We start from the raw sequence: 10,548 nt of genomic DNA on the forward strand, positions 1-10,548 counted from the left end.
ACCGCCTGAGAATAAGCACCGCCATTATCTGAATTGCATGAAGCCCAGCAGAGGACACCGGGCTGGGACGGGGCTCAGCTCTGCAGTCAGTGGTCAGTGGCCTCTCTGGGGCTCCACTCGCTCCCACAGATGCTCAGAGTGGCCTCTGAACCACCTGCCCTGGGCACCTCAGTTCAGAACAGGGTGGAAAAGAGCAGGAGCTGTGATTGAAGACAAATCTGCTTTAAATTCTTCACAGCCTGCGGGCTGTGTGCTCTCTTCACCTCAGCACTTGTTACACGCAGTCAGGAGGTAATATATGGAAAGCACCTGGCACGGAAGGAGCTCAGTATCTACCTTAGTTTTCTCCTCCTTCCTTCTCCCCAGTTGTAGGACTCCTGAGGGTAGGGGAGGGTAAGACCATACTTCCCTTCACAAATCCTACCCCTGATGGTGAAGTGACCCCTAGCCCAAGCCACAGACACCCTCCTGACCCAGTCATCTATAGGATCAACTCAGGCCCAGGCCCAGACCCAGCTGAGATCCCAGGGCTGTGGCCTCCACAGACCTGTTCAGGGGCAACAGCTGCAACCCAGGGCCCAAGAGCATGCTCTGCTGCCCCAGCCCCCCAGAGCCCTGTCAGGGTCTGTCCCTGCCCAAGTCCACAGGTCTGAACCCGAAGGCACTTACCCACAGACCCAGCCTCCTCCACCTCGGCCTCAGCCCTTTCGACAGTTGGGGCTCAGGGCCTGAGCCCAACTGACTCCTGGTTGCCAAGCAGGTTGCCATGGCTGTGAGCCAGAAGGAACACTGTGGGCTGAGTGTACTGAGCATGTGCAGGGGCTGACAGGGGGCCTTGGGAGGCATGAGCCTGGTGAGGGGCAGGCGGTTATTCTCCATCTATAAAGAGGGGGATATTGGAGAGAAAGGTATTGGTAGCTTCAATTCCCACAAGCTCAGGCTTCCTCACTGCCGGAAGACCCAGTCATGGGGGGAGCCCTCCCGGATCCCAGGGGAGCTCTAGACTCAGGACCATAGATGTGCCTCCGCCCTGAGCAAGCCGGGGGCTGGGGGTGCGGATCCACTGGCTGGACTAGGGACTCTAACATAGAATTTGTTGGTAGTTTAAGACAAAATAACCGAAGGCATGGGCATATTTGTTTGTAACAGACAGGCCCCTGCCAAGAAGCAGAGGTGTGGTGACCACTTTGGTGGTGGAGTGGACAGTGGGGACCAAAGGAACAGAAGTCTAGTTTCTGCTCTCATTTGAATGTCCACAGGAGAAGCTGGTTTCGAAGCATCTGACAGTCATTGCACACCAGTGGTGCGCCAGGCGGGGCTCAGTGGAGGCAAAATAGCAACACGGTTTGCTATTTGTAGGTGTCTCTCCCATGTTACTGGTCCCCTGTACCACCAGTGCCTATCTCTGTTTGAGGATCCATGTGGTCAGGAGAGGTTGATGGTGCCCTCAGACCCACAGGTGGAACATGCATCAGTCAGCACCTTGCATCCCCCTGGCTGCAGGGGTCTGTTGGGACACATAGCCAAGGCACTCCAGACTTCTGCTGGGAATCCCTGGCTACAGTCTCTCTCCTCCTATCCATAACAAGGAGGTATGTGGCTCTGGGAGCTTCTACCAGCCTTTTGGGGATACTGAAACTATTCCCAGAGGAGGATTCAGAGGACAGACCTAAAGGATGCAGGTTCTTGGTGACAGTGTTGAGCCCTGTGAAGGCTGCCCTACTGCAAGACGCTTCGGTTATGTGAGCCTTTATCAGTGACACCAATCCGGATTTTCGCTAACACCCCAAAGCTTCCCACCCGATGACTGCTCTCCTGCCTAAGGCTGAGTTTTTTGCTGCACAATGCTGAAGTCAGAGTCCAAGAAAAACCAGAGAAGTCTCTGGCAGTGAGAGGAGGATTCCTGAATAAGACAGGGAGGGTTTCAATAGTAGAGGGGAAAAGGAGAACATTTCAGTTTAAGTAGGAAGCAAGAGCTAGGAGAGACGGATACATTTACAAGACGACACTTGTTTTGGGGGGGAATGTGTTTCACGGGAAAATCAAGGTGTGGATACTTGGGAAAGGGCCAGATTGGTGGGAGTTTTGAAAACCAAGCAGACACATGTAAACAATGTGGTAGTCAAAGGCAGTCTTCATGGGGTTTGAGCCACAAAGGAGCATGAAATGCTTTAAGAAGCTCAGCATGAGGATGGAGTCAGTTGAGAACGGAGCCTGGGAGGCCCGGGAGGAAGCTGTTAACAGTTACTCAGACGTATGATAGGACTGGAAAATGGCAACCCAGATACCACTGGCAACACCTACCTGACTAGAGGCTCTTCGCTGGGTGCTAAGGGTGCAGGACGAATAAGAGCAGTCCCTATTTTCAAGGAGCTTCCAGTCTCCTGAAGAAGACAGAGCATTGTGCAACACCACGTGCAAAGACAGCAGGATAAAAACCGCACAAAAATATGTACACAAAACAAAAAAGCAAGCAACGGCCAGGGTGAGAAGGCTTCACCGAGAAATGACAGTGGAGGTGAGTGTGACAGGGTATTGGAAGTTCTCACTGAGCTTGGGGACAGATGGGACCTGGGAGTTAAGGGGGAAGGAAGAGCTGAAATTCAGACATTTTGAAGGCAGACGCCAAGATACGGGCCACTGACTGTCCCTCCCCGGGGGGTGAAGGCAGCTGCACGTTTGCTGGCTGAGAAAGTCTAGAGAATGACGATGCTACAGACAAAACAAGAGAAAGACAAGAATAATAAAGGTTATAGCTACTTATGTACCAGGTGCTGTTAATATGTTAATCCTCGTAATAAACATTCGGGGTAGTTACTATTCTCATTATTCTCATCTGTGGGTGAAGAGCTGTGCCGTGGAGAGAAACTAGCAGAGTCATCGTCTGCACGGAGGCAGCCTCATTCCGGAGCCTGCCCTCTTCACTCTGCACTGAGCTGCCTAAGGAAGTCCTCTGTGGGCAGGAAACAGATAGCTGAAATAATTTCAAATGACAACAAGGTTTTGTTGACTACTTTTGCCTCAGCTCTGAGACACTTGCCCATCATGACATGGGTAAGGTATAGATTTATTTGGGGTTCCAAATAAAAAACACCAAAATCTGACAAATCAAGGGAGGTGCATTGTGTTTGCTTCAAATGTGGTGCCTGCAAAGTGCATTTTACAAGCACTCAGTAATCACTAGCCACACAGTACTTTTGTGAGACTTGCTCACAGCAGAGACTCTGGGGAAGCGTGTGAAAAGGGCAAGCGGAGAGGTATAGAGGATGCTGGGACTCCCGTTCCCCTCAGGTGCTGGAAAGCAATCGCCAAAGCTTAAGAATCTTCTTCTCAGTCTGCAGAAGGTGATGTCTGAAATCTGGGTAATAAATATCCACCATAGGTTGGCATCTGAGCTACTATCTGCCCACACAGAAATTACATTTAGGAAAAACTATTCCATGACACTCTAAGAGCCCCGATTTTATTGTGACATTATTTGCTTCTCTTTGGAAACACTGAGTCAAATGATTCTAAAAATGGGGTCAGTGTGGCGGCTGGTGGTTGCTATTATGGTGGGACCTTTCCCAGGGTTATTGTTGGTCTCAGCCTCATCGGGGCACAGAAGAGATTGCAGGTAGTTAATGTACTTGATTGCGGCTCTGAGGGTTTCCACTTTGCTGAGTCGTTTCTCCAAGTACTCCTCTGGCAGATGGTGCCGGAGCTGGGCATAGCCTTCGTTGACACATTTCACCCGCTGCCTTTCCCGTTCGTTCCTTTTCCGGATGAAGGCGGGCCCATAGGCGTACTCACACCTCCTGTAACTTGCATAGGGCATTGGGAAGGAGAAGGGGCAGGCTTCGCTGTAATTTTCCACCATCAGGGAATCACTGGGAAAGGGCAGCAATGGCAGGTCTTCAGCGTAAGGGGATGGCACCGGGGCTTCCGGGTATAAGTGGAAAGTGACCATGGGGTCCAGATAGAAGGACCGGGTCAGGGGCAAGTGGGCAGAGTCAGAGAAGACGGGCAGTTTTTCTGGCAGATTACAGTAGCTCCTATTGTCCATCATTTCCTCGTTCGCCTGGAAACATAACTGAGTTTATTAATTGGGCCAAATCAAAAAAGAACAGATATTGACGTTCTCAGAGATCCATGTTTTAAAGACTTTTCTGCCTTGATGTATAGTTTCTGAGCTCAGACCAAAAGGGGTTACAACATTCTGTGGGTAGTAAAAGAGAGGATGTTTGATGGTACACAGAAGCAGCATTAAATAACACTGACTCACCTCGTGAGAAAGTTGTTGCCTTTCAATCCTCTCTCAGTTGCAAGGATTACAAAGACGCAGCTTTAGGCTGCTGGGTGTGTCCTGTGCCCCACCAGAATGCTTTCTGACCCTCAGATGGAGGCCTTCCACAAGAGATACGATCTAGCTAGGATTTAATAATATTTTAATTCCTTGTTACTGTGAGTTATACTGATTTCACATTTATAGTATGATACAAAGTTTATTTAAAAACTAAAACCTACCTGAGTGAAAAATATGAACTGAAGGAAAATGGAAAGTCGGTAACGGTACAGGTGGAACTCGGATAATGGTGGCTGTGAAGGTGTGTGCCAATGACCGAGGTCTGGGAAACACTGCAAGGCCACAGCGCTTGAACACGCGTGGGAGGAGCTACAGACTTAGTGCCCCTGCGCCCTCACAGGCACAGCTGTCTTAAATAATGCCTAACGTGCCGGAGGCAGGTCTGAAAACAAAAATGAGAAAGGAATCATTCACTCTTAAAAGTTCACTGGGTCCTTTAAATGGAAAATTCTCCTGTCGCATTTATAATATAGATTTACATATTTTTACTTGCACAGAACTTGAAGAATATGGAGTGGAGTGCATCTGTATTTAAGTTTTGTTCTTTTAAAAATGGAACAGAAGGATCAAGTATTGCACCCCGAAAGGTCCCACACCGCCACATTTCCTCTACCTGAATAGCCCTGCATTCATCTCGTTCCTTAAATCGCCATTGCTTTGCCTTTAACTGTAACAATGCAGCTGCAACAGGTTTTACAGGGATACTGCGGTTTAACCAGTTAACTGGGCGCCAGGGTAACGTTGTAAGAAAAGAGCATTTTCCTTTCAGTGATGACCCCGAGTTTCCAAGTGGGCTTTGCTCCTCCCTAGCTGTGTGGCCTGAGGCAAGTTTCATAATCTCTCTGGGCTTCAGCTTTTTCTAATGACCAACCGAGCTGTTGACTATTCTGCAGAGAGACTGTGAGGACTGAAGAAAAACAACAACAACACAATGTGCTAGGCATTGGCTCTTCCCCTTTTTCTTTATTAACAGTCGAATACTTGCGCAGCATTCCTGTAACTGGCACCTTACAGAAAACCTGGCTTATGTTTTCCCTAACACTGGAAAACCAAACACTGATATATCCCAAAGCATACTGGTTCAGAGATGAAGAGCATACCTAAAATGGAAAACGGGAAGCAATATGAAATCTAACCATGGGCCTCCAGAAAAAGAAGGAAATAGGGCTTTTGGTTAATTTCTCGGGGGTGTGATTTTTCAACATCTTTAGGAGAGGATGTTCTCTGTATTTGGCATATGCAAAGAAAACTTACCCCCCCCCCCAAAAAAAAATCTCTAATGCTCACGAGCAGGGTTAGATAGCACTGTCACTTGTGCTTCCACCTGAGCAGAGCAGAAACTCTGCAGGCCACAATACCCAGTGCAGAGAGCAGCCTCTGAGCACCAGAACTCACGTGCAGTCAAGTGTATCACAATTTTTGTGGAAAAGCCTGCATCTCTCTCATATGGAAAGACAAGTGACTACAGAAACAGAAAGGGCAGTGGGAAGCGGGCATAGGGGCAAAGGGTGAAGAGGGTTAGAAGTCATGGTGAAACAAGCCGGAAAAAAAGTAAATGCCAGGAAAAACTGTTCCTTATTGGGGGTGGAGGGTGGGATGAGATAAGTGCAATAGGTCCAGTGAAACAAATCAAAACAAAGGAACAGGAAGCGAAAGATTCCAAATTACTGACCAACTGGCCTGAAATAAAAACAAAAATCTCTGAAGATGAAAAACTAGCCAAGCTCATGTCCAAAAAAAAAATTGCTGAGAATAGAGTTAGGAAATCCCCGAGCCAGAGATTCTGGAGGGTGGAAACAGAACATGTGTGGAGCCCGTGTTCCTACACGTCTGAGAATGGCAGTCCTCACGGCTGCCCATGGCTGACAAGCCAGAAGTGACACAACAGGACACCAACACGTAAGACAGGAGTCACCAAAGCCAATTTTGCACAAAAATTCTTTGGGTATGGTTGTATTTTGACAGATCATTTTAATACTGTCTTAAATGTTGACTCAGATGAAATCTGAATAAAGTGTGTATGCCACAGATAATTAAAAGTTTCTAGGCTTTAACAAGACTTTGTGTTATTCTTAGAAAAAGAGACCAGTGTCTCTGGAGACAGGCTGATGAGGAGCTGTTTCTGTTGAGCATTTCAAAAAAAGTTCACTAATCACTGTAGTAGCAGTGATCATCTTTTATTCATATAAGAAAATTGAACCACAACAGGGTGATAGAATGAAAAGTGCAGTAATGAAGAAGATCAAGGTGGGAAGTCCAGTGGAAGCTGGGTATGTTTGCAGAAGCTGAGTACAAATTTTATAAAAGCCACCCAGATGAGCAGTGCTGGGGTTCGGCAGTTCCCAAGACAGGCATGGCTAACAGACACACCTGTCTTGGGAAAGTCTCAGGTTTCTGTCCTAGAGCTCTTCTGGGAAATACATGAGGTCTTAACAATAAAATCCTAAATAGATTTTGGATGCTCTACTGAGCATAAAAGGTTCAACTTTCAGAGACATTAAATGTATCTCTAGCATGTAAAAAACAAAGCTACAACTACACATATAGCTGAGTTTTAGAATATTAGGGATGGAAGGAACCTTAGAAATCCTCGTATCCCATCCCCCATAGACTGAAACTTGGTTAAAGCTGCAGAGGTAGCTGCAGAGTGGGGGTCAGAGCCTAGGTCTCCTGACTTCCAAACCAAAACCTTTTCCACTGCTCTAGATGATTCAGCCACCAGCAAAATCTGAATCTAACACACAGGTATAGTGGACACTTTAAAATAATGAAATAATCAGACAGCTGACACAATTCATCATTTATCAGTTGTGCCTAGGAATTTTCCTATAAATCATATTCTTACTCTCCCCATGGGCCACCCTGGGGAAGAGTCTCTTACCTGACTTTTATCACCGAGATGCTGTATTTTGGATTCAGTCCGACTTAACCTGATTTATAGGTGACCATCTAGTAACAATATGCAAAGTAGCTGACAGTTAAACAGAACTGCTCGGTTCTGGTTTAGCTGTTTTTTCCACACCACATGTAGATATGACAACATAGAACAAAACTAAGTGGAAAGGTCTGTTTATAAAACTGGACTCTTTTAACAAATTCATTTGGAAAAAGAATGCTCCCCATTCATCTGGGTTATATGATTTTTTTAATCAAAATTATTCATGAAAAATGTCTTTAAGTAATAATTTCATAATGTGACAATATTGGTCAATATTCTTTTAAACAGCGATTAAGACCAGAAAGGTCATTATGAACCTATAGTTTATTAAAATACCTATTAAATTTTTCCCCTTTAAATAGACTGTACTTTTGTCCAAATAATTTTAGATGCACAGCAAAACTGAGTAGAAAATAGACTGTTCCCATACAGCTCCTGCCCCCAAACACACATCCCTCCCCACTACCAACATCCCACCCCAAATACACTTGTGAGAACTGATGAAATCGTACTGACACGCCATTATCACCCCAAGCCCAGGGTTTACATAGGCTCATTTGGTTTGCATAGGGTTGCACATTCTGAGTTTTGACTAAATTGTGATATGTATCAACACTATAGGATCATACAGAATAGTTTCACTGCTCTAAAAAGCCCCTGTGCTACGCCTATTCATCCCTCCCTCCCTCCCTCCCTTTCTCCCTCCAATATCTGACAACCACTGATTTTTTTCTTACTGCCTCCATAGTTTTGAAACCGGAAAAGATAGCAGAGTTCGGGCTGCCTGTCACTACCAACCTTAATAAGGGATTGAATCTTTATGGGTACTTCTCAGATGGCCAGTGATCTGAGAAGATGGTGGGTTCATACCCTAACAGACCATCTTAAATTCCATTTTTAAATGGTCCTTTTTAGAAGGAGAACAAAGTGTAGGTAAGGGGTTTGGAATTCAGGGAAAATTCATTGGATTGAAAAAAAAAAAAAAACCTTCAGTATTCTTCAGTGGTCTTAAGCTGTGTGCCCCAGGCGGTGGTCATCTCACCCTGGAGGACAGTGGCTCAGATATCATCTTGAGTTGCTTGCTGTCCTCCTGAGGCACAAAGGTGGGACTGCTTAAGGTCTCCTGGAGTCAAGGTGAGTCATATCTTCAGTTCCTGGAACAAAAGCTTTTATATGCAGATTACTAAGCTTATTAACTATTACTTAAACTAAAATATTCCAACTCTTAAGTCCCCTATCAGTTTTGCTTTTTCCAGAATATTATATAGTTGGAAATATACCATATATGGTCTTTTCAAATTGGCTTCTTTACTCAATAATATGTATGCATTTAAGATTTTTTATGGTTTGATAGATCATTCCTTTTTAGCGCTGAATATTGTTCTGTCTGGGTGTATTCTACTTACCCATTCCTTTACTGCAGGATGTCTTGGTTGCTTCCAAGTTTTGGCAATTACAAATAAAGCTGCTGTAAATATTCATGCGCAGGTTCTTGTGCAGGTACAAGATTTCAACTCATTTAGGTAAATACTGAGTGTGATTGCTGGATCTTACGGTAAGGGTATATTCAGTTCTTAAAGAAAATGTCCAGCTGTTTTCCGGAGCGGCCGTACCATTTTGCATTTCCACAGCAGTGAACAAGGGTTCCTGTTGCACCAGCATGGGGTGGTACCAGAGTTCTGGGTTTGGGTCATTCCAATGCGTGTGTAGTGGTATCTTGTTTCTTTGTATTTCCCTGGTAAGGTATGATGTGGAGCCTTTTCACATGCTTACTTGCTATCTGTGTATCTTCTTTGGTGAGGTGTCTGTTCAGGTCTTCGAATCTTTTGTTAATCAACTTGTCTGTTGAGTTTTTAGGTCTTTGTATGTTTTGGATAATAGCACTTTATCGGATGTCTTTTGCAAATATTTTCTCCTAGTCTGTGGCCTGTCTTCTCGTTCTCTTCACTATATGTCTCAGAGCAGAAGTTTTTAATTTTAATGAAGTCCAGCTTACCAATTCTTTCTTTCACGGTTTGTGCGTTTGGTGTGTTTTAAGATTTTATTTATTGTTTAGAGGGAAGGGAAGAGGAGAGAGGGAGGGAAACATCAATGTGTGGTTGCCTCTCATGTGTCCCCAACCTGGGACCTGGCCTGCAGCCCAGGCATGTGCCCCGTTGGTTCACAGGCCAGCACTCAATCCACTGAGCTACACCAGCCAGGGCTGTTTTATCTGAAAAGTCATTGCCAAACACAGCTTTTATCCTATATTATCTTACAGATGTTTATAGTTCTGTGTTTTACAGTCAGGCCTGTCATCCGTTTTGAGTTAGTATTTTGAAGGGTGTAAGATCTATGTCCACCTTCATTTGTTTTTGTTTTGCACATAGATGTCCAGATGTTCCAACATCATTTGTTGAAAAGACTTTTCTCCATTGTATTGCCTTTGTTTCTTTGTCAAAAGTCAGCTGACTGTATTTGTGTGGGTTTATTTGTGGGGTCCATATTCTGTTTTATTGGTCTATCATTGTCCTCGTACCATGACACTGACTTGATTACAATAATTTTATGTTAAGTCTTCAAGTCAGACGGTGTCAGTCCTCTGACTTTTTACTCCTCTGTTCATACTGCGTTGGCTTTTCTGGGTCTCTTGCCTCTTGATACAAGCTTTACAATAAGTTTGTTGAAATACAGAATATAACTTGCTGGGACTTTGATGGGGATTGTGTTGAATCCATAAATCAAACGGAGAACCAGCATCCTGACTGCACTGAGTCTTCCTATCCACGGACACGGAATCTCTCTCCATTCATTTAGTTCCTCTGACTTCTTTCATCAGTTTTAGTTTTCATCACATGTATTTTGTACCTATTCTCTAGATTTATACCTGTATCATTCAGGGGGCTGGTATTGGTAAATGGTGTTGTTTTTAATTTCCCATGTTCATTGTTAGCACATAGGAAGGCAATTACCTTCTGAATATTAGCCTGCTATCCTGCAACCTTTTTATACATTATTTCCAGGGAGGTTTTTTGTTTTTGTTTTGTGATTCTTTGGGATTTTCTACATGGACGATTGTTTCATCTGAAAGCAGGACTATTTCTCCCTTCTTGATCTATATACCTTTTATTTCCTGTCTTTTGCATCAGCCGGGATTTGCAGTGTGATGCTGAAAAGGAGTGTCGAGGACTCCTTGCCTTGTTCCGCATCTTAGCAGGGACACTCCTAGTGTTCTACCATTCGGTATGTTAGCTGTGGGCTTCTGTAGATATTCTTTGTCAAGATG

At 44.8% G+C, this 10,548-nt stretch overlaps 1 protein-coding gene across 4 annotated transcripts; it reads right to left on the reverse strand.

Moving 5' to 3' along the window:
• Positions 1-3,436: 3,436 nt before the first annotated feature.
• Positions 3,437-9,887, reverse strand: ASCL3 (achaete-scute family bHLH transcription factor 3). 4 transcript variants are annotated; one of them, XM_053672943.1, is made up of 4 exons: positions 8,271-9,887; positions 4,507-4,727; positions 4,265-4,405; positions 3,437-4,060 (listed from the first exon to the last, which is right to left on the reverse strand). In XM_053672943.1, the coding sequence occupies exon 4, from the start codon at positions 4,046-4,048 to the stop codon at positions 3,503-3,505; it is 546 nt and encodes a 181-aa protein (XP_053528918.1). In that variant the 5' UTR covers positions 4,049-4,060; positions 4,265-4,405; positions 4,507-4,727; positions 8,271-9,887; the 3' UTR covers positions 3,437-3,502. The 4 variants fall into 4 exon arrangements, with proteins under 4 accessions (XP_053528918.1, XP_053528917.1, XP_036989774.2 ...); XM_053672942.1 differs by having other exon boundaries at positions 4,265-4,409; XM_037133879.2 differs by lacking the exon at positions 8,271-9,887 and having other exon boundaries at positions 4,265-4,409; positions 4,507-7,220.
• Between the last annotated feature and the right edge of the window lie 661 nt (positions 9,888-10,548).

Source organism: Artibeus jamaicensis, unplaced genomic scaffold (assembly GCF_021234435.1).
Source record: "Artibeus jamaicensis isolate MK-2021 breed Jamaican fruit bat unplaced genomic scaffold, CSHL_Jam_final contig_797, whole genome shotgun sequence".
Taxonomy (NCBI): Eukaryota; Metazoa; Chordata; class Mammalia; order Chiroptera; family Phyllostomidae; genus Artibeus; species Artibeus jamaicensis.

Excerpts from the sequence above, each read along its gene's own strand:
- ASCL3 (XM_053672943.1), bottom strand. The coding sequence starts at position 4,048 with ATGATGGACAATAGGAGCTACTGTAATCTGCCAGAAAAACTGCCCGTC.